This window comes from Daucus carota, chromosome 2 (genome assembly GCF_001625215.2).
Source record: "Daucus carota subsp. sativus chromosome 2, DH1 v3.0, whole genome shotgun sequence".
NCBI classification, from domain to species: domain Eukaryota; kingdom Viridiplantae; phylum Streptophyta; class Magnoliopsida; order Apiales; family Apiaceae; genus Daucus; species Daucus carota.
Window position 1 is genome coordinate 34,145,225 of NC_030382.2, and position 23,566 is coordinate 34,168,790.

The 23,566-nt window shown below is 34.3% G+C and overlaps 4 protein-coding genes across 8 annotated transcripts; 1 reads left to right on the forward strand and 3 right to left on the reverse strand.

The window, feature by feature from the left end:
- Nucleotides 1–583: 583 nt before the first annotated feature.
- Nucleotides 584–3,003, reverse strand: LOC108206214 (uncharacterized). Of its 2 annotated transcripts, none has more exons than XM_017376441.2 (2): nt 2,848–3,003; nt 584–1,786 (listed from the first exon to the last, which is right to left on the reverse strand). In XM_017376441.2, the coding sequence occupies exon 2, from the start codon at nt 1,725–1,727 to the stop codon at nt 732–734; it is 996 nt and encodes a 331-aa protein (XP_017231930.1). In that variant the 5' UTR covers nt 1,728–1,786; nt 2,848–3,003; the 3' UTR covers nt 584–731. The 2 variants fall into 2 exon arrangements, with proteins under 2 accessions (XP_017231930.1, XP_017231929.1); XM_017376440.2 differs by having other exon boundaries at nt 584–1,880.
- Nucleotides 3,004–5,584: 2,581 nt separating this feature from the next.
- Nucleotides 5,585–8,663, forward strand: LOC108207414 (beta-glucosidase 22). 3 transcript variants are annotated; one of them, XM_064087211.1, is made up of 13 exons: nt 5,585–5,894; nt 6,028–6,124; nt 6,237–6,295; nt 6,414–6,489; nt 6,606–6,677; nt 6,759–6,846; nt 6,940–7,192; nt 7,280–7,395; nt 7,481–7,701; nt 7,793–7,821; nt 7,913–7,982; nt 8,083–8,185; nt 8,299–8,663. In XM_064087211.1, the coding sequence occupies exons 1-13, from the start codon at nt 5,733–5,735 to the stop codon at nt 8,531–8,533; spliced, it is 1,581 nt and encodes a 526-aa protein (XP_063943281.1). In that variant the 5' UTR covers nt 5,585–5,732; the 3' UTR covers nt 8,534–8,663. The 3 variants fall into 3 exon arrangements, with proteins under 3 accessions (XP_063943281.1, XP_063943282.1, XP_063943283.1); XM_064087212.1 differs by having other exon boundaries at nt 5,586–5,894; nt 6,061–6,124; XM_064087213.1 differs by having other exon boundaries at nt 5,587–5,894; nt 6,008–6,124.
- Nucleotides 8,664–8,729: 66 nt separating this feature from the next.
- On the reverse strand, nt 8,730–18,325 carry LOC108206554 (E3 ubiquitin-protein ligase IPI1). Of its 2 annotated transcripts, none has more exons than XM_064087215.1 (6): nt 18,153–18,325; nt 17,790–17,943; nt 12,610–12,658; nt 12,110–12,282; nt 11,814–11,872; nt 8,730–10,761 (listed from the first exon to the last, which is right to left on the reverse strand). In XM_064087215.1, exons 2-6 carry the CDS (start codon nt 17,904–17,906, stop codon nt 10,482–10,484), a joined length of 678 nt encoding a protein of 225 aa, XP_063943285.1. In that variant the 5' UTR covers nt 17,907–17,943; nt 18,153–18,325; the 3' UTR covers nt 8,730–10,481. The 2 variants fall into 2 exon arrangements, with proteins under 2 accessions (XP_063943285.1, XP_063943284.1); XM_064087214.1 differs by having other exon boundaries at nt 11,814–11,875.
- A 791-nt stretch (nt 18,326–19,116) lies between these two features.
- On the reverse strand, nt 19,117–22,338 carry LOC108207415 (F-box/kelch-repeat protein At3g23880; the record flags this gene model as incomplete). Its single annotated transcript, XM_017377864.2, has 1 exon — nt 19,117–22,338. A coding segment is annotated over one exon (1,371 nt), but the record flags the coding sequence as incomplete, so codon positions are not given.
- Nucleotides 22,339–23,566: the final 1,228 nt, after the last annotated feature.

Genomic DNA, 23,566 nt, shown 5'->3' on the forward strand with positions numbered 1-23,566 from the left:
CTCCATCAGCAAAGAGTTTTATTAATTTTCCATTGTGTTCCGCAATATAGTTGACACCAACCAATCATTCCTAGGCCAAAGTAACTCTTTCCAAACATGGGTAGCCACATTATATCGTCATCTCTCCCCAGATATCATTATAGAAAATCTGCTCGCCAATGCTGATCAGACCACAAAATCCTTCAAACTGCATCGTGCGCTCTACAGGGACATGTTTAGTCCACAAAAGATCACCAGGTTTTGCTGTTCGGAGAGTAATTCGACAAAATGTACCAGCACTGATGAGGACCACACTTAAAGGATAGCCACTGTGAGTTGAAAAAGAACCAAAAAATTCGTGGGATAGAGAACCATGAATAAGATTCAGCCGCAGAAACAGCAAGTTTGAGTAACTTGTTAAGTTGCACTAGCAATCCAGAAATTATCTATTAAAAATATGGGCAGATTACTCAAGAAGCAGAATGAACCATCAACCATCACAAGATTCTAAAAAAGTAAAATTTCAATAAGAACTTTCAGAAAATGTGAGATGTTTCCAATAATGAACAGCGTAAACCGTCAAGTATGAAAAACAATTAAAAACTAAACTAAAAAAGAGATCATATTAGAATGTCAAAGTAGCTCTGCTGTAGTCTTACAAGCTCCGGACAATAAGGTAAAAATCACAGAAAATATCCTCTTAAGTGATGAAACGACAACAATTTACAGGTATCCAGTATGGAATCAAGTTGTTATGCACCTGCCTGTCGCTGTCTCTCCTCATCAGCATTTCTTAGAAATTGATCCCAACCACTTCCTTGACTGGTATCAATGTAATCATAGGGAACAGCAGTTTTTAGACCTGGTCGTACTCCACACGGGCTCTCCACTATCCTAAAATCCAACTCATTCCCCTCTTCATCAGCAGTTTGTTCCAGTTCTTCCCAATCAAACAACAATGGCAATGTGAATGCACCCCATGGGTTAAAATCTAAAAGTTTAACCGTCCCACTGGTGGTAACATAGACATCAAAGGTATAGTTCTCTGATTCGAAATTCAGGTTCACCTTATCTCTGAAAAAATCTTGGATTACCGTTTCCAAATGGTTTTTATCCTCAAGAATTGTAGGGTAGAATCCAGTGACCTCACGCTGGGAGATTCCAACCAAAATTTGTTTACGAACAAAGCAACGGAATTCCCTCTCAGGTCGGAGGGATGGGTACCACTTGCGAAGGGCAAGAAAAAAGGACGAGGGTCTTGACAAGGTCTTATCAGAGCATGAATCGTATGCATGGCACAAGTCATGGACAAGTGAGTCAGAGGAGCGAAGCAAAAGCGCAATCTCGCTAAAAGAGGTGCATTTGAGAGTCCCAGTTGAGCTTATCCAAGAAGAATCTTTAGGAGCACTCCAATTCAGCTTAGGGAAGACACCACCACCAAGGGATTCAATTGATTCCTTGATCTTCAATTCTAATTCTTCAAAAGAAGGTGGAGGAGAAGTTTGTTCTGCTTCATCTTCAGATCCTTCTTGCACTACAAAGTCTTCTTCCTCTTCAGGGTTATGAATCCTATTTGGCAGGGCATCATCATTTGAGATGGAAAGAGGAAGCAAGAAAGGGCCTTCATCATCAAGAAGGTATTGAACAAAGGATTCAGGAAGTTCATGAATTATGGTTCTTATGGAAACAGATCTAAATTTTGGGTACCATTCTTGAATTTGGCATCTATTTACTTCTTCTTCCTTCATCTTCTAAATATTGGCAAAATTGTTTATTACTCAAGTCTGATAACGCCAATTCTATATGTCTGTTCAAATGAGATTCACAAAGTTAGTAGCTATGCCCCTTCAAACGGCTTTAAAAATAAAGTGCAAGAGAATTCAGTAGACCAACAAATGTACCTAAGAGACAATAGAATTTGTAAATTATAGTCAATAGAATGCAGATAAATATAATAACTTGACTACAAGAAGTTTCAATGCATATGAACAGATCAAACATCATGACTCAAACAGAACACCTTATGCATATTAGGGCAATGGTTATTAGAAGCTAAAATTGCAAACGAAAATTACAGATTCACAAGTCAATTAACAAAAATCTACTCAGGTAAATAAAGTATTAATTTTTCACAGTTGGTTCCTTTCACAAAAATTTGATTTAATCTTTAAAAAGCATATAATTTTCTATCTAATTGATTAACCAAGTCAAAATCAAATTATATACATATCTGTCTACAGTTAATCAGCAATCCAGGCCATCTCGATGATTACAACTATCAGATTATATAAAGGATTTGTTTAGTGTGTACCCATGGGCATATGCTAAGAATGAATGTTATGCATTTAGCTCATTTTAATTGGTGTCATTGTTGTATATACAGGGGGTCCACCATTATTAAAAAGTAGGAGCCAATCAAATGAGTTAAATACATAAAATTTGGTGGTTAGCATGTGCCCATGGGCACACCATAGAAAAACCGTTATAAGAACCCTTCACTCGAAAACAGAATTCAAACTTATGGCCCTTCTCCTGCTTCTGATTGCCATCACTAACTTAAAAAAGAATGTTTAAAGTATAAATCAAATCTGAAATCAAGGACTTGTAATTAGACTATCTGCTTTATCAAACCAGATGCCAAGATTCAAGAAACACATAAAACCCACCAATTTCACACAACCTATGCACATAAAGATTCAACCTTTCCACATAAATTCATCAAAGAAAACAATTAAACACACACGATCTATGCAAAACCACACATACATACGTATCTAGCAGACACAAACAACTTATAATTAAACATATGCATCTACATATCCATGTACAATAGTACGAGAATGGTGTTTAAGGACAGTGAAGAAATACCCGGAACACAAAAAAAAAAGAGAGAGGTTGAGGCTGGTCTTGAGCAGAGCAGACGAGAAATCTTTGTCAACAATTTATCATGGCTGAGGATCTTCTTTGTTTCTGATTTGGGGCACAAGGGCGGCCAAATTGCAACCAAACGCGCAACTTCTTTCTCAAAAAAGTGAAATTTAGATTTTAAGACTTGTATTTAAGACTTTTTCACTTTCTCACAAAAGTGAAAATTTTTCTGATTTCAAAGTTTGTATTTTAATTTTGAAATAATAAATTGTAGAATTTAGCTTTAAAGGTTCAAGATTTAGTTTTTAAAATATGGGATGTATTATTTAATTAGCAGCGTATTTCTTATGAGTTTTGGACATGTTTTCATATACATATATGAATGTTAATTTTATTATTGTCGGAGAATGTAAACAATAAAAAAATTATTATTGTCTTAAAATACCGCACTGTACCACACACACTATGCTCATTCATCGATTGAATATAATCTTAATATTCAATTGGTTGTGATGTGTCATATGATATTTCTCTAATGGTGGAGTATCTTGTGGGTGTTTAGAATCTCTTTTTACGAAATATTTATATTTTAATCAAATGTGTTAGAATTATGTATTTTAATTGGGTATTCTCTCAAAAACTTAAATAAGCTTAAATATATATGTTGTTTACACTTACTAAGCTTAAATATATATGTTGTTTTGCTGTAAGTGTAGTATTAGATTGATACTCCTCTGCCAGTAGAGAATAGCTTGATACTCAACTGGATCAAAGGGATTAAAGGCAATGGAGTTCTTGCAGCTAAGTTCATCTCACAAGTCACAATCTATATCATTCAAAAATTATTTGTATTAGGACCTCTTTTTCATCTGGTGTCACTCCTGCATATAATTTTCCTAGCCAGGCTTATATAACATAAACATCAAGTTGTATTAGATAATGAATACATTTTGAGAAGTACTCGTATATTTTATATACTTTTTTAATTTTAAAAAATCTTAGCCAATTCATTAAATCCTATATGGCACACTAACACCAAATTTAAAAATTGCAATCCACACTCTAGCAGAACATACAGACCATTAGGAAATGAAAGAGGTGAAAATAAGAGGAATTACATGAAAAGATCTTACAAATACCTGCAACTGTCAAGAGATTCATATGCTCATTTATAGGAGGACAATTGTTCCTAACCAAATTCATGTATATTGAGACGGAGGGAGTAAAAAGAGAACTTGAGTCACATGTCTCTCATAGGTAAGACCGCGCCTGCCACTCTAACTACAGTGCGCATGCGGCCACCCTATATAAATACTAGTATCCTCACACTTTAGTGGGAATCTAAAAATTAAGACAAAGAACAATACACGCACAAAGCACGCCATATAATTAACATCCTGATATCTACTCCCGTTTGTATAAACCTTTCACTGATTATCATGCCGGAGCCCCTTCACAGAACACATCCCGTGCAGCGTTGTTTTGGAGGTCTCAGCTAGACCGGAAACAGTAACAAGGCAGTTATCATTCATCTAGCCAGCTTCATATAAGGTACATGAAGTTTGTTTACAACACGAGGGATTACATTACATAAGCTCTTCCTAATACTGAATCTGCTATCATTTGAACCATGCAAAATCGAATTTTCCTGGCAGAATCCTTGAATTGGAATTCACATCATCAATGGTGGGTTTCAAGGATCCCCCAATCATTGAGTTTAATGGGTATAGAGCTCCAAAATTGACAAAATTTGGCCTAGGATAGGAAATTATAGTTTTTCTAGTTATATCAATAACTCTAAAAAGTACCCAAACAAATAGAATGTGTATAGTACTACAGTTCTTGAAGGCATCCTCATAGGCATATGCCTCTTACAAAATCCATATCTTGGACTTTGTAGCATGACTATTTTAACAATCTTACAACCACAAATATGCATTAACATACTCTACAAAATCTTGCAACCAAACATTTGAAATTCCCTAATGCCACATTTACTATTATATTTCAAATTAGTAACAATAAGCACCCTGAACACAGTATATCAAGGCTTATTACAACCCATGTATTTGTAACTCAAAATACAAATATTCTGGGAACAAGTTCAAAAGAGACACCACAAATTCTTAATAAGACATTGACTGTATGATTTCAATGGTGGATTGCAAATGACATGAAAGTACCAACGACCTAAATATTAAAACCCAAGCATCTATAGCACCTTAAATTTTTTTATATAACCCGAAACTAACTTGATTTGTTTATGCCTCCTAAAAATGCATCCGACATTTTCTATTGTGCAATTATATTAAGATCTCAAGCCAAGGGCAAGTAAAAATGTTTCTGACCAAAGAAAATCACGTAAACCTTAAGATATGGCAATCTTGGTGTTCCGCTGAAAGCAATTTTGTTTATTAGTCAAGAGTATAGATTCTGGTTTATAAACCCATATGCGCATGCAGGGGCTAATATGTACTTAACAGTTTATACAACTTTAAATTTTTATGAGTATCAGAATGGCTGGCTGGCTGAGGAATCTATATTTTCCAGTTTCTGTAGGCCTGTAACAATCATCCAATTATAAACAACAGCAGTTAAGTTAGTCTTTTTCGGCCAGGATCATAAGTAACAATGTGCATAAGTTAAACTACTTACGGCCTTCAGCTAGAAAAAAAAAAATCACAAAGAACCATTTTGAATGTAAAAGCAATACAGGCTATAATATTGGTCCATTAGTCGTGCTCAAGCTTCCCAGCCTTAGATTATACCAATATTTATCGCCTAAACTTATCGAAAAAACTCATATTAGCTCTGCATTGAACTTCTCCTCTGCATCCAATAGTCCCTAAATAAGAGTGGACAGAGATGCTTATTAGGCAGCAGAAATGATCATGCCTAATCTTGGTCTCCCGCGTGGTCAGCTTCTTATTTTTCTTCTTCAGTTAACTAGTTTAAGCGTTCTTCAAGTCTATGGCATAGGTATAAATTACAGCAGAGATGATTTTCCTGCTGATTTTGTGTTTGGTTCTGGAACTTCAGCTTATCAGGTGTACTATAACTCTAAATAAGTATTTGTATTGTAATGATCTTTTATGTAATTGAATTTAATCATGGTTGATCTGTATACAATCATGCATGCAAATTTTCCATCTAAATACAGTGTAAGCACATAATCTGAAGGTGTATTTGAAATCATGGTTGAGTAAATTTAAGGTCGAAGGAGCACCGTTTGAAGATGGGAAAACTCCTAGCACTTGGGACATCTTCACTCATGATGGTGAGTGTATCACTAACTCTATCTCCTTCCCTTGCTTTTCTTATTACTATTCCTGTTGGAAAAAAAGAGTATCAAATTACATCTTAACACATAAGTATAACAATATTACCAGGTTATGTCAATAATGGGGAAACTGGAGACATAGCATGTGATGGATACCACAAGTACAAGGTACATAACAAAATAATTTTAATTCAATAAGCATGTACAGATACAGACACAGACACAGACACATACCTCTTGTTAGCATTCCTTCTTAATCATGTGATTAATCCTAATCTTGTTTTAGGAGGATGTCAAACTCATGGCTGACACGGGCTTGGAGGCCTACAGATTCTCCATATCATGGACAAGACTAATTCCTAGTACGTAGATGAATCTGTGATCGATTTCTGTAATGTTATCAGATAGACATAGAGTAAGAGATTAAACTCTAGCTACTCACTAATTACTTTTTTTTTTTTTTGCCATCACTCTACAGATGGGAGAGGCCCTATCAATCCCAAGGGCTTGCAATTCTACAATAATCTTATAAATGAACTTATTACCTGGGGTTAGAATCAACAACATTATTGATTTTCTTTTTTAAGTAGAGTTTGTACTTAACATTTTTTTGTGTTAATTGCATTTGCAGGAATACAGCCACACGTTACTTTATTCCATGGCGATCTGCCACAATCACTTGAAGATGAATATGGAGGATGGCTTGACAAGAAAATATTGTACACTTTTTAAATACATGTTTTTTGTTCACCTTAAGTGAATCTAAAGTTTTCCATGAATGTGAAGTAACTTCCACTAATCTGTGAATGCAGGAAGGATTTTGTTGTATATGCTGATGCATGTTTTAGAGAATTTGGTGACAGAGTTATGCATTGGACTACCTTCAATGAGATAAATATGTTGCCGATGCTAGGTTATGATGCAGGGATGATGCCTCCAAGGCGCTGTTCTTCTTTTTATGGAATGAATTGTACACAAGGGGCCTTAGATGAACCATACAGGGTCGCTCATAATACCTTGTTAGCACATGCATCAGCTGCAAAACTTTACAAGCAAAAGTACAAGGTATTAAGACCATCAAGTATTCTGAAAATATGTAGTGCAGATACTTGAATGTGCTTATATATTCACAGAATTTAACATCTGATGCAGCCAGTACAGCATGGTTTTATTGGACTTAATGTCTTGGCATTTTGGTTTAGTCCTTACACGATCACAACAGAAGACTTACTTGCCACTCAACGAGCCAATGATTTCTATGTCGGTTGGTAAGTCACAAACTTACTGCAATCTGTAGTTTCTTCATGGTTTCTCTCAGCCGCAAATATGTGTAGTCTTTCTTCCAACTTTTAGGTTTGTGAATCCCTTGGTGAAAGGCGACTATCCGGATGTGATCAAGAAAAATGCAGGTAAAAAGATTCCATCCTTCACAAAAACAGAATCTCTACGGCTGAAGGGTTCATTCGATTTTCTGGGAGTGAACCACTATGCATCAGGATATGTTAAGGACCAAACCATCAACCCCGCAGTAGAAACCAGGGATTTGATGGCTGATATGGCAGTAGAACTAACACGTATGTTACCTAGCTCTGCAATCTTCACACTGCTTGCCAATACCTTAAATTAACAATGCTTACTAAACTCTCTTATCATTTTCCGAATCAGTGGGAGCAGACGGTATGGAACAATATCAGGTTTAAGGCTGAATCCGCTCTCTTTATTTTCTTTCTTTTCTACCCCTGTTTCGAATAATATCACAGAAACGTTTAGCATATATAATCCCAGGGCCTTACACACGTTCTCGAGTACTTCAAAGATGTCTATGGCAATCCTCCTGTCTACATCCATGAAAACGGTATCCATGAAATTATTCTATATGTCCAAATCTGGCAGTTGAGAGTGATTTGTGTATCAGCATTGTCATTATAGTAACTGTTCCGAATGGAAACTGTCAGGTTTAAGGACAGTTCGGAATGGAAGTATGTCTGAAGAACTGAACGATGCAGCCCGAGTGAAGTACATGCGAGGGTTTATTGGCAGTGTGCTAGATGCACTCAGGTACATCAGCAAGTTCTTCTATGCATCAGTTTCTTCTTAAAATAATTCTTTCTTTTACCTTGTAATTAAGTTGAACTATGGCTAACTGAAACTTGAATGGTGAAAACCGAAAGGAATGGAGCCAATACAAAGGGGTATTTTACGTGGTCATTCTTAGACGTGTTTGAGCTCCTAGGCGGATATGATTCAGCCTACGGCCTGCACTATGTTGATTTAAACGATAAGGATTTGAAGAGATATCCGAAGAGCTCAGCCACCTGGTACTCCAGTTTCTTGAAGAAGAGAGGCATTCAAAGTGTAGGGCAGGGCAAGGACAGTGTATCTGAACTCTTCCATTCTCACCTTTAGCATATGAGAAAATGGTAGATTATCCTTAGACGAGTCTCCCAGTTCATGTGTCACATGAATATCTAAGTTCTATGTGTATCATTCTACTTTTATACTTCAAGGAAGAAATTTGATATTGTGTTTGTCATTAGTATAGTCAGTTTTAAGTTTTTATGCACATGTGAAATGACAACTGCTAGTCATATGGGAAGCAGCATTTTAACCAAAACCCATAGTAGCAAAATATGCAGATTACCTAAGAACCCAACTAACAGATTACATAAGCTGATTTTGGGCTAAAATTTTGACAGTTGCAAAAGCTAGTTTCCGGCACCATAACTGGCTGTAAGAGCCTTGAAACCAAGAAGCTAAACCTTTGATGATCACCGCGGCCAAAAGTTTTCAGACCTGTGGCTGGGTTCTGCATGATCAGACCCCTGTTGCCGTGACCCTGAACCAGAGTCCCTATCAAGCAATTAGCAACATTACTGGGAAGTGAGAGAAATGGCCCATATTCTCCACAGGCTAAAGATGTGCTTTCTCAAACGATGAATGAACTCCTTTCAATTCACTAAACGGACACCAACGAAGGCCATATGACTGAAAGATTAAAATCCAACAAAATTTTAACATATCATGCAAAGAACTCTATCATACATATCATATAAAAGTTAAACGCAGTCCAAAAATTATATCTCAACTATTCATATAAAACAATCACGCTTAAGGGACTGATGTTACAGTGACATATGTAAATCAAACGCACCCAAATATTATATCTCAACTATATATATATGAGAGCTGGGTTGAACTTGGGGACGTCTGGATCATAATTAATGAGTTCGGTGGAAATCGGAACATTTGGATTAGTAATTTTTGTATGGAATACTAGTAAACTAAATCCCACTTTGTGGGTAAATCATTCCTTACACATCCTTGAGACACTCATTTCCATATTCCTCATTTCCATTCTCACCCGATATCAAAAGACCCTTTTGAGGTTTTACATTATAGCATTCTCTGGGGTCAGGAAGAAGTAAATGTGCTTGCATCGTGAGCATAGAAATAGCGATACACATCCTCAGCAAAAGTCCGGTCATGAATACTGAAGTGACATTGTAGGGATCAGTCAGCCTAAAATTAAGTTTTATTTGTTTGTCTTTTCAACATTCCAGTTGCAAGAAAGAGGATTTTAGTCCTCCAAGTTGCTGCAGCTCCTGCCGGACTTTTCAGAGTAAAAGGAAGCTTATATGAATCTCCACACTCCACACAAGATACCTCTCTTTCTTTTAGCAGAATCAGCAACTCTTTTGATCCTCAAGCAAACTATAATCAGAAATGAGATGATTATCATCTAATTAAGAGAAAGGGACAAACCAGGTCATCCAGCATTTTTCTGTGATAACCAGTGGACTGTTAGTGAGCTTCGATTAAGACTACAAGCACTAACCTTGTCCCTACCGATAATGTTGCTATTCTGGAACTAATATTGTTATAAACACATACTACAGATACATGGATTCGCATAGAAATCAGAATTCGTGTAATATATTCAGCTGGGGTGAGGATTCTAGAATCAGACTGATAACCTAATAAGTAAGATATTGGTACTTCATATCCAATTCAATTCCATAGTTAAAAATTCACTCAATCCTTTAAATTTCATATGCTATACTATCATTATTTCATTTAAGAGATGATAACTTTTAAGTTATTATGCAAATGACAACTGCTAGTCTTATATGAAGCATCATTTTAACCAAAATCCATGGTAGCAACTACAAAAATTAACTATGAACCCCCACCAACAGTTTATATAAGATACGCAGATCATGCATGTGGTGCATTTTGAATGTACAGTTTGAGCATGTTAAAACATGCTTGCTGATTTTACTCCAAAATTCTGAACGTTCAGGCACCATAATTGGCTAATTAAAGCCTTGCAACTAAAAACTTAAATCTTTTATGATCATAGCGGCCAAAAGTTTCCAGACCTGTGGCCGGGATCTGCACCACCAGAAGCCTGTCCCTGTGACCCCCTACCTGAGTTAATATGAGACAACCTTATTGGGAAGTGAGATAAATGGCCCCTGTTTTCCTCATGTAGGTTTTGACCGTCTAAATGAGGGGAAATATTGGAACCACCTTGAGGAGGTGTGGCTGAATGTAGACCAGGTGCCAATCTGGGGAATCCCATTGGACTAGTGAATCTTCTGACACCAGGAAATCCCAATGTAAATTCCACTTGCCTGTAAGATTTTAAACACAACAAAACGTTATAAAGAAGTTTTCAAATATCTTAACACGAAACAGGATATCAGCACAAGAAAAACTATGACTGAAGGTGACCCAAGTTCAATGCCCAAAAATAATCTGATACTAATAGCTAACACCCTGAAAATACAGTTTTCATTGGCCCGAAATTTTGAAAATGACCGAGTCAGATAAGTCAGATATGACAATTAGTTGCAAGACACATTACACAAAGAGATGCCAAAAGGGAACGGTGTCCAAGTTCAGGTGAATTGGTACACCACTGAAGCTGATAATTAACCATAATGTCAAATCTAGTATACCCTTCAAACCTCATGTCCCTAACACACTCTCTATATCTAGACATTTATGTATATATATCCAAAAGAAAACCTCCTGCCAAATTAGCAAAATTAAAAAAAAAAAATGAAACCTACTGCCATCACTCACAAGAGCCATAACCAATATTGCACAAAACTTAACCAAGTAACCTACCCCATTAGTTGCCAATAAATCGAAAATATTGAAATTGTATATCGCTTGTAAAGAACTTAACACAAACTGTTAGTTTCAAAAACTACTTTTAAATTTGCAGATATAGTAAATAATTATTACTATATAAGAAACTTATGACCTCACTTAAAGTAACTTTAAAAATCCATAGCGTTACTATAATATACCCAAAAAGAGTTACTAGTGACTACCTATAGATTATGTGGGAAGAACTATAAACTCCATAAGTTGTAGGGGTCTATAATTTTGTTGCACTGAGTTATTTGTTCAACATTAGACTTATATGATATATCTAAATTTAGGTGTAATGTGACCACGACATTTCTGAATAGCATATGAGACATAACCACCACTGGTTTGAGGACATCATTAGAATGGAAAATCACATACAAATACAAACATCTGAAAAAAATTAAACTGTAGCACAAGTGAACTTTTCAGAAAACTTAATTGTAGTACAAAAAAATTTCCTCTAGAACCTAGATGTCAAGGAACTACAAGATGATTAAATATCCAGACTGCAGACTGTGCTTACTCAAATGATGAATGACCTCCTGTCAATCCACTTAATGGTAACCTACGATGTCCAGATGGCTGCTGAAAGGTTAAAAATCAACAAGATCTTAATATATCATAATTGAGAAATCTGTCATACATATCACATGTACATCAAGTGGAACTAATTAACTATAATTCAACTATTCATATTAAAACAATTGCACTTAGAAGATAGATCATTGTAAGAGGGCCCCAGGCATGGGATAATGACTGCACTCGGGGTTTATTCATCACAGGTATTTCCTAGGGTCAAGAGGGAGTAAGGGTGCTTACATCTTCAGCAACAAGGAACTGGTATGTATGCTCAGCAAAAGTCCCATAATCAATACTGGAGTCGGACAACGATGGATCTGGGCCATCTGCACATAGCCAATTGCCGCCCTCAGTGTTCCGACAATTAGGGCACACCATTGCTCCCTTCATATTAAATGCCGAACCAATGCAATCTACATTTAATGAGAACACACACACAATTACTTAAATGTTAAATGCAATGGTAAAATATTAATTCTCCCACGAAGTATAAACATGCAATATATTTTGGAATTCACATACACATGCATTGAGTCCTGAATAGGAAATTACCAGAGACTAACCAGGATAAATTAATTAATACCGCCTAGATATACCATTTTTCAATATAATTGTGTACTTTTTATTGAAATCCTATAAGCTCTGAATTTAAGACCTATAGCGACACTGCTTAACAACTCTTTCTTGAAATAAAACCCTAAGAATCACGGCAAAGAAAGCAAAGTAAGAAAATTAATTACTTTTGTGTTGGCACCAGGCCACACCAGCTAGCAAAATGTGAGTAGAAAGCTTCAGTCAACAAACATCATCAGATAGGATTCCACGAAAGTATGAAGACAAGATGGTGCTTAATCTTAAAGGACTTCATAATAAAATTAACTTACAGGTTGATAGTTGAATCTTGCATCTTTATAAACTTGTAATCGATTACTTGATGAAGCAGAACATGGACAACTGTTTATACTTCATTTATGCTTTCCAATACAGTTTTTATTTTATCTTGTAATATTTTCAGGTGTGACTGAGTCTACCACAAAAGACCTATGTCAATCTTCCAAAAAGGCCTGTCTCTTAAAATCCAACTGAAGCGTACACTACAGACATTCATTTCTAGATAATAAGAGTAGATGGTTACTCTCCTCAAAAAAAATAAACAAAGATAATAACTCGCCAACTAATGATATCCACCATATAATGACCAAGGCTACATGGAAACATAATTTAACATTGATCCTTAAATCAGTAAGTACATGATCCAATCTTGCCATACAAACACGCTAGACAATTCATCACTTCATCAACAGCGAGTTAGGGTTTCTGCAAAGCGAACAAGGGTTTTGCCAGCAAGGAGGAGTGCTTCACTGAATCTCAAAATCGAGTCCAAATCTCTTCATCTCTTCGTTCTTTCAGGTATATAATATACTTATATACTCCCTCCGTCCCCTTTTACATGTCCATTTTGGTTTTCAAGGAGTCAAATTATCTATTCATTATTTTTAAAATTTGAAAGTTAAATATTAAAATAGACTAATATACTTTATAATGATATAATAATAATTATTATTATTTTCAATTATATGATATATGTAAATTTCAGTCAAAATATAGTCGATTTGATTGATCAAAGGCCAAAATACATATGTAAAAGGGGACGGAGGGAGTGTTATTTTATACACTAGACATATTGCAATATACATATTTTTGTATAAGTCTTATTACATATATTTATCTTTAAGCTAAAAACTGACTAATAATAAAATTAAATTATAGTATAATTCAAACAGGTAATATGGTGAACAAAACATTTTCGATTAATAAATATTGTTAATTAATTTGATTAATAAAATATTTGTTATACATATATAAACAAAATTGATATTGTGGCATAATAGTAGAAGTTGGAACATTAAAATTCATCTCCCCTGGTGCTCCATATTGCGTGTTCGATTTCAAGTGCTTGCAATATTTATAATTATAAATATTTTCATATTTTGGGTTCAGGTTTGGTTTTCGGGTTTCAGATATCCAATCCAAAGATAATTTGGGTTTCAGGTATACCCGAATCCGATCCAAAATCCATTGGATTGGGTTCGGGTATCCATTTTCGGGTTCCGGTCGGGTTTGGGTATGGATAAAACTTTCAGGCTTGAATATGGATTTTGTTATGCCTGACCCGATCCGGCCCGATTGCCATCTCTAATCCTGTGTCATTTAAATCAATTAAAACACTAAAATTTCATCAATAAACATAGAACATTGTCAAATGCAGAAAGAGACAATTAATCCATAACAGTCAGCATTCCTTGTCACTCAAATGAACTAATACCTTACAACCATTGAAAACCCCAATTCTAGTAACTAGAATCTAGATATACCTAACAACAAATCATCTTAATCAAGCTTTCATACTAATCTACATCAAATATTCAGATATAAACAACTCAATTCTAGACTTCTAGTAACACATATAGTGCTCCCAACACACAGACACACACACCACAAAAGATATCCATTTCAGTCAAACTGATTAAACACTTTAACAACATATATAATTTACTAAATCCCCCAATTTCATAATCAACCACAATTTTTTTTAAAAGGCAGTAAACTACTAAAAAAACTTAAAAAATTACCGAGGTGAAACTCATGGCCACATTTAAGCTTAGCAACAGATCTTTCTTTGTAATCCGTGATAGAATCTAGGCATATTGAACACACAAGCAATAAGTTCTCCGCTATTATATTAGCCATTGCAACAAAATTCAATTAAGATTTAGGTACAAATATGAGTGTGTGAGTGTGGTGGATAATAATTTAGAAAGGTGCAATCATGAGAAGAGGAGATGAATGTAATAGATTTTTTTTTGTTCATGAAGGGAAATATATACTCCCCCTCTCAATTGTTTACAATGGGGGACGGAGGCTCGGCACGCATTTTAAGACTCTTATAAAATATAGCTTGATAAATTATTTAATTTTTTTTCTTCTGAATAAAAATTTAATGTTTACATTTTTATACAGAACAAGATTTTTTTTTTTAAAAGTCGTGAACCTATACTTTATATGCACCTTAAAATGTGTGTCAAGCAGTTGAAAAAAAGTGTAAAGAAATGAAAGGGACAGAGGGAGTATAATTTATCTATTGGGTTATATAATTTGACAGAATATATTATAGTTTATGGTTTATCTATTACCATTCGATCAAGTTTAATAGACGGTCAGGATAAAGATGAGTAGTTGACTATTTACCAGAGTTTATTGTAGGAATATTAGATTACCCAAATATGGGTATAAAATATTAAGTGGGGCCTTCAAGTTTTTTTGAATAAATACAAAAGGAATAATTTAGATATGGCAAAAAAATTATCACAAAGATATACTAAGATACTTCACTTGTATACAAAATATGGTTAAAGTTGTATTTTTCTCGAAAAAGTATAATAAAGTACAACACTAAACAAAAATTAACAGTATTTCAATAAAAAGTGTAAAGAGTAACATAAAATCAAAGAGCACGAGAACATTGCACATTTGACGCACTAGAAACAAATTTTTTTTATATACTTTTTCAAACCTTAGACTGAACATGTTTGAGTTGGTTTGGTTTTATTATTCAAATTTGGACATGATAACAATGATATGATCTAGATATCAATCCAACTAAACCAATAGAGCATATATCATGTTTCTCAAAAATGAACCAGATATAAATATTTCGTAAAATCGTCATATTCCTGCATCAACTAATAAAATTATTATAAAACATATTACAAGATTCAAAACGAGCAAGAAACATTTAATCCTTGATCTATCACTTCAATAAACAAAAAGTCTAAAAACTCCATAATTTTATTAAACAGCTTGATTCCAATAATACATGCCTCGTATATACCTATCAAAAAACATCCATTTCAAGCTTCCGTACAAAACAATATCGAAAGCATATGATCAAGAAACTCAACTTTAGCAACACATATACTAATCCCACACACACAACACCAAAAACACTAATTTCAAGCTTCCATATTAAACTGCATCCCGCATTTGCGATAAAACTAACTAAACACTATAAAAGCACAAATAACTGGCCAAACCACCACTGTAGGTAAACCCTAACTATATAACCATTTCAAATTTTCCAGGCAAAATATGTACAAAGATAAAAGGCAAAATATGTACAAAGATAAAAGTGAGGGCCACATTTGAGCTTAGAGCATATATTTCTCTCAAGTTAGCAATAACATGGAGACAAACTAAACACACAAGTAACAAATGTTCAGCTATTACAGTATCCAGTGCGACAAAATTCAAGTGAGATTACTGATGGATGTATGTGCAACGGGGGATAATTAGGATGGAGGCAAGCACAAGAAGAAGAAATTAAACTTAATTTTTTTTTTATTATACTAGCTTATCATATCCCATGCAATACACGAGTTACTTTGAATATATTTTGATTTTTTTTCTTCAGTATTTTTTTTGTTTTATTTGATATCATGGGTGAAAATATTATTTTCATTTATATACATACATATCATAACAAGTTTGAAAACTATATAATGAACATATTGTATTTATTTGTATTCTTATTCATATTAAACAAAGATAGTATATATTACCTTTTTTTAATTTAATACATATGTTCTAGCTTGTGGCCTTATGCTAATTATATAAGATATAATGCCAACTGATAAAGTAATATGATAGAGTATATAACAATGTATGATTAGTTCATAATCTAATAGGCATATTATAAATTATGGTATATAACCGTTCGATCAAGTTTAATAGATGCTTAGAATCAGATTCTTTAGTTTCTTATTTATAAAAATATATTAATAGCATCTTGTATTAATCTATACATAATACAAAAAGATGCTTATTTAATAAATACAAAAAGAATAACTAAGATACATCAAGGATTTTTCTTGCTTGTCTAAGAGTGTAGGATTAAATGAAAAGTTATATTTGTTTTCACGACAAGTATAGTTAAGTAAGGATTTTTTTTCTTGCTTGTCTACGAGTATAGGATTAAATGAAAATTAGTAAAATTCAAACAAATGTTTAAAAAGTAACAAAATCACATATATTGACATTCATATACATAGTCACGATCATGCACTTTTGTCCTCTTTTTCCTTATCCTAGCATTTTGCACCCTCTGGTAGTTTTTCTGTTTAAATTTGCAGTTTTAGCTAACTTGATAGGGGTATTTCGGAACTCAAAGTTTGGCTCCATTTAAACTCAAAAAAAAATCCCTCAAACCTCAACTAAAAATAATATAAACTTCAAAAACTTGATTAAACTCTAATAAAGATCAAAGACTAGAAAGCCTCAAAAAATCTTCATCAGATCTCCAACCCATAAGTCTAAGACCATCAAAACTCCAATAAAGTCCTAAAAATTTCACCAAATGATTCTATTAGAACTCAAAATTCATCTCAAAGGGCATTAATGGAGTTTTTAAGTGGCCATACTTTTGTTCCCAAACATACCCTGCCCAAATTAACTTTAATTGGATTGAAAACATTAATGGGATATTCTATAGCAACACCCCTAAAGGAATTTTTTTCTTGCCATATATCCAAAGGATATAGGCAAAGAAAGTAAATTGATAAATTAATTATTTCTATGCTGGCAACAGGTCACCGGCTAAGTAAATATGACTAGAAAGCTCATCAACAAACATCATCTGATGAAATGAATGTGAATTCAGTGTTTTTAATTCCCAGCTTATGATGAAATACCTTCTAGAACCTAGATTCAAGAGAACTAGGGCTCAAGATGCACTTGCTTACTTGCTTAAATGATTGATGGACTAAAAAGGTTAAAATCCAACAAAAACTCAACATATGTCGGAGAACTCTGTTATACATATCAGATGTAAATCAAACACAACCCATTACTTGTTCTCACTTACATCATCAGATAAGTGATACTCATACAGATCCTCGCCAAAAATCCAGTCAATAAGCAGAGAGCCATCTGCATACAGCCAACTGCCAACCTCAATCTTCGGGCAATTGGGACCCGTCATTGCTCCCTTGATATTAAACGCTGAATCAATGCAGTCTCTGTAGCGGGAAAAAGTTTATTAAAACACACAGACAATTACAAACAAGTTAAATATCATTGTTCCTAAAAGGATTTCGCTAATTAAATGAAGTAGCAATTTGATAACTGAATCTTGATATCTGGGTGATGAAGCATAACAAGAAGAAATATGTTTGAATTTATGATCAGTTTTGTAAAGATCATCACTTGGTGAATTATAACAGTTTACCTGTAAATGGTTTGCCCAACTAAGACGAAGATTCATAAAAACAGCTGCGATATACCAAAACAGCTTCCTTATCGACCTTATACGCATTATCAGCGAGCATTCAGTGCAAACCCATTTTGATTGTATATCATATGCTACTGTTACTGTATGTACTTCCTCCCCCATTTTGATTGTCCCTTTGACTGTATGTACACACTTCATTTATTATCTGATAATAATAATAATATTGTTCATATTTTTTAATTTTTCAGGTTAAAAATAATAATTTATGAATTATTTTAATTTCAAATATAAAAGTTAAATCATACTCTCTCCGTCCCAATGAATTATATACATTGGGATTGGATACGGAGATCAAGAAAAAATGTAAGAAATGAGTAAAGTTAATTGAAAAGTGGGTAAAGTGGTGGGACTCACATATTTTTTAATAATAAATTTGAGATAGTGGATGTAATAGTGTTTTTATTATTATAGAAGGGAGATAGTGGGAGAATGTAATAAGTGTAGTAGTGTTTTATATTATAAAAATTTGCTATTCTGGGAATGTATAAAAAATGATGGGAAATCCCAAAAAAGAAACGGTATAGAATTGATTGGGACGGAGGGAGTATATCGCATGATCTTATATTATAAAATTTTAAATTATATTTTATTTGCATAACATACATGGATTCCAAGATCCGCTCTATACTTGTTTGCATTTATAGAACATCGAAGTGGAACTTTATTCTATTAAAGTTTTTTCCTCTAATTATGAAAAGAGAAATGAGAATTTTACGAGCTATAAAAATATTATGTCATACAATTTCATATCCACGCCGTGGATATGTAATTATGTATACCATGGATGATAGCTGGAAAATTTTCCAAAATCTAGTGCAGCAGAAAGAAATTCAGTTTTCAACATCTGTCATCCACGAGATGAACTATACAGAACTGTATTACTTAAGCATTTCGTCCATTACAGTAGAAACAATCTTATTATCGCCATCATTAACCCGCTTCCACCGTTTCCTAGACTGTAACACATTCAGCTGATAAAATACTCAAAAAACAAAGCAAACATAACAGATTTAGGAGGATATGTGTAATAGCATCAAAATCAAGATTTGTAGAAGTAAAGGTTAACTAGCAACCAGAATTGCCAAAATTACGAAGCCACCATATACAAGTAAATCATTGCGACGAGCATAAACGAAATTAATTTGTGATTTCAGTCAATACTAGAGAATGAACAAAATTTAATAGTTCGGTAAAATGTATATTGATTAAAGAACCAACAAAAAGCCTAAAAGGGCATTCAATCCGCACACCCTTTGCCATCAAATTCGACTACAACTTCATGAATCTCGCCTTTTTATTTAACTAGAAACAGAAATTGGTTCAGATATTGATCGTGTCAAACTACAGCTATTTGCACTCTTTCTCCATGCTTCAACCTTGAGGAGGAAATTTTTGAAAAAAATACAAAAAAGTGAATTAATTAGAATAATATAATGGATGCAGTCACCAAAATTTTGAATTATTTTGATGTCACACCTGCAAGCACAAGTACTTCGTAGATATCTTAATGGCGTCGTAAATTTAATAGCGGCACAAAAAAATAGCAGAGAAAATGGATCAAAAAATCTGACAACATAGCTCCCAAACGTAGCAAAATAGACCATATGACCAACCAATTTGGATAATTGAAGTTACATCCTGTGGATTAAGTTTTTAGTATTTAACTGATCAACCAGTTTGGTAAATGTAAAAGCCACATGATTCTTTATTTTGTGCAGAATTACGTAAACAAGCAAACCCCAGTAAGTGCCCAAGAGCTACTGGAAAAAATCATCACAGTGCTCCGCAAACTACCACAAGACAATTACAAACTTATGACAGCCAGAAAGATCCTTCGAACTGTCATATTCAAAGGATTTGGAAGAATAAGCCTCCGATCATATTCAACAATGTCATAAGTTATGATGCTTTTAATCGATAGGTCATATAAAAACAGTTACTGTAAACCTAACAAGCTTTGCAGGAATTTGCCTAACTAGACCATGCTCTCTAAGATCCACCAGAACAAAATACATTCAACCAGTCAAGCACAACATTATATTCAAATGGAAACAACTTTCCTCTACCCTTTAAGCAGAACGGTATCAGGAAAACAAATAAGTAGCGTCATTTAATAAATTTGAGTCGTTACATATTTTATAGGCAACAAATGCAAAGGTGAGTATATACAAATTGAAATTATAGACCAATAAGGATAATACCAATGACAACAGAGATGCAAAATCAATCGTGGCTAGCATCACTAGATAACAGAAAACTCCAAGGTGTGATTTGAAAACAAATGACAAGATATAACTTAATGGACCTTATGTCACCAACCATTGTGTGCAAGCTTTAGCTTAAAGGTAGGCTGCACTAGGCTCTTTAAGTATGAGTATGCATATAAGGATTGTCCAAAGGGGTGCTTAACAGATCCTTTAACTTAGGGTCGTATAGTACTATGGTTCTCTGAGACAGCAGCATAATCAAATAGACATGCCCAATTTATCCAAAGAAGAAGAATAAATTTAACATGATGTAAGTTTCATTATAAAGTACGATCATCAACTTCAGGTATGATCATTTAAATTGCAAAATAGTAAGAGTCAGACTACTGAAAATTAATAGTGGATAATGCAAAATAAACACAGAACAACTAAAAGCTCAAAGGCGAATATAAGGACCTTCTTTCTCGGATGTTGTTGGCTGCAAACTTTGGTTCAGATTTGGCGTGAAACTGGGATAGGAAGTGTATTTAGTTTTGGGGGTGAAACTAGGCTTTCAACATAAGAGTACACATTGAACTCTTGAAAATGTTGTATGACGGATTCTCCCACGTGTCAAACAGCATCTGGATTTCTTCTGTACCTGGGTTGAACAGTATCATGGTTAAGTCTGAAAGCATTATAACATCACCATTTACAAGCATGCAGATCGGTCTTATTCTTGGTTTCCATGGGAGATCAACCGGGATCCAGAAGGTGAACAATTTTGTCCAAGATTCTGCCACGCCATGTTCCTTCATTACCCATATATCAGCACCAGATTTATATTGACAAACTACAGAAAGGCTATTGCCAAGAGTGCCCAATGTCAAATCATACACATCTTCTCCAAAATCTGGCTGCAGAACTTCTCGGTGCGTCTCTGTGTTCATATCAAGAGCAACAATAATATCCTTACGCCTATCCCCTTGATTAACAAGCCAGTGCAAAGCTCCAAATGCAAACTGCCCCCTACACGTCTCGAAAGATAATTTCCCAAAGGGAAACTCTCCTATCACTCTCCAACAACCAGAATTTGAGCTATAAACCGAAACTTTATTCTCCCGATCACCAATGATTGTAAAGACCTTATAATCATCCTTCCGCTCATCATACCCGAACCCAAACACTGTATGCGGAATTCCATATTTTGGCAGTCTTGTCGATTCTGTGGTGGAAGGGTTCCACAAGAACACACTACCATCAAAACAAGCCAAACAAACCAACCCATTGCAATACCCAACAACATAAGTCCAATTATCCATATCTTTCACAGGATTGTAAAGCTTATCCGACTTCGTAACCTCCCCATTAATCAAAGAATGCACAGAACAGCCCGTGAGAACAAGCTCTCCACCGCGAACACTAAAATCAACATAAGGGCGATACTCATGGGTAATAAAAGGCGCATTACAAAACATCAGTCGATGATGAGTTAAGTGAGAGTCATCACTGAATTTTGCAAGATGGGTCTTAACAAAATGACGACAAGAAATAAGCGACAGCCATGATTTACACACCGATTTAATTCGTGAAAGATCCTTGACATTAAGGCTTAAGAAAATGTTGTAGACAACTAGTTCAGGAAGCCATGAGAAAATGTTATCAGTTGATCTAGATAGTTGAGATTTGATGAAACGAGGATTGGAAGTAAGAGATAGCCATGACTTACAGACTGATCTTAAACCCCAAATAGTGCTGAGTGGGAGCCTGGAGAGTGAGTGAGTGTAGATGATTAGCTGGTCATCTGCGAGCGTGGGGCTAGGGTTTTGGCGTGTAGGAGGAGCCCTGGAATGAGAAAGCGATGGTATTCCTGGCGGGAGAGGTGGTTTTGGGGTTGAGGCGGATTTATATTGTGTCGGGTTGAGACTTGAGAGGGATCATGTCCTCCCATTGCATGTGTGATGTATCGGTAGTCGCTACTCGCTACATGTTGTTCGGGAAAAATGATATTATACTCAAATTTTTTTGTCGAATTTTAGTTTATAATTTTTCAATAATTTAATCATTAATCATATTAATAAATAATTATATTTATAACAACTTGAATTTATAATAATTTATTATTTTTAAAAATTAGTTAACTGTTATAACAAGCATAATAGGAGTTAGCGTTGTAGTTCGTGTACTTTTTATGTCGTATAATTTCGTGTCGTGTACTTGATACGCAACGTGAAATCCAAACATGAACCCGACATGAAAAAAAAAAACGAAACAACATGACACGATATGAAATACACAACATTTTTTTTTGCTTAAAAATACACGACACAAATGATACACGAAAGTACATGACATGAAATATACATGAAAAGTACACAACACTAAATATACACGAAATAGAAAAATAGAATATTAAATTACATTTTGATAATTTAAAATTTGATATTTTCATCAAATTTTATATATTATTTGATATTATATCTATGTTATTTAAAAAAAACTACTATTAATATTGAATTATATACTATAAATCATGTTATTACTATATTTATTATTAATTATCTATTATTATATAAATCATGTCATATCGTGTACCTGATGGTTAAACCCCTAAACCGACACGAAATTAAGATCGTGTACTTTTGTTTTCGTGTCGTGTACTAAAAACGTAAACACAAACACGAATTTTTATGTCGTGTATGAAATTGTCGGGTTTGTTGTTCAATTGTAAACGAATTGAGTCGGATCGAGTTTTACCGAGTTCGAGTTCAAATGGAGTTTTTATTATCTAGTCGAGCCGAACTCGATTATCTTATCGATCTTGTTATCTGTTCGAACTCAAGTTCGTTAAAAACCGGATCGGGTTTGAGTTCTTGACAAACTATATTTTACCGAGTTTGAGTTTAAAAACTGCATATGTATAATCTATACTATACTATAAAAAGTCAACATAGGTTTAATTTGTAGTCGTACAAAATTTTGGTTAGGTTTTTTTGGTTCAGTCATGTTTTATTGAATTACCCATTTTACCCCTACTAAAAATATAAAGAATACTACTAACAATCGATCTCGTATTAGATTCTAAGCCTTAGTTTTACAATCAGCAGCAAAGAATATCACGGGTCCAAGTATCAGTCTCCCTCTCCATCACCAATACACTCGCAT

What these genes read in the sequence shown, in the direction of transcription:
- LOC108206554 (XM_064087214.1), bottom strand. Translation starts at nt 17,906, where the DNA reads ATGACGGGTCCCAATTGCCCGAAGATTGAGGTTGGCAGTTGGCTGTAT. An exon ending in AGTATCACTTATCTGATGAT is followed by an intron (nt 12,659 to 17,789) that starts GTAAGTGAGAAC and finishes TGTTGACTGAAG; the next exon opens with CTTTCTACTCACATTTTGCT. An exon ending in GGAGGTCATTCATCATTTGA is followed by an intron (nt 10,762 to 11,813) that starts GTAAGCACAGTC and finishes AAAATCTTACAG; the next exon opens with GCAAGTGGAATTTACATTGG.
- LOC108206214 (XM_017376441.2), bottom strand. Translation starts at nt 1,727, where the DNA reads ATGAAGGAAGAAGAAGTAAATAGATGCCAAATTCAAGAATGGTACCCA.
- LOC108207414 (XM_064087211.1), top strand. Translation starts at nt 5,733, where the DNA reads ATGATCATGCCTAATCTTGGTCTCCCGCGTGGTCAGCTTCTTATTTTT. An exon ending in ATGGACAAGACTAATTCCTA is followed by an intron (nt 6,490 to 6,605) that starts GTACGTAGATGA and finishes ATCACTCTACAG; the next exon opens with ATGGGAGAGGCCCTATCAAT. An exon ending in AGTGTGCTAGATGCACTCAG is followed by an intron (nt 8,186 to 8,298) that starts GTACATCAGCAA and finishes GAAAACCGAAAG; the next exon opens with GAATGGAGCCAATACAAAGG.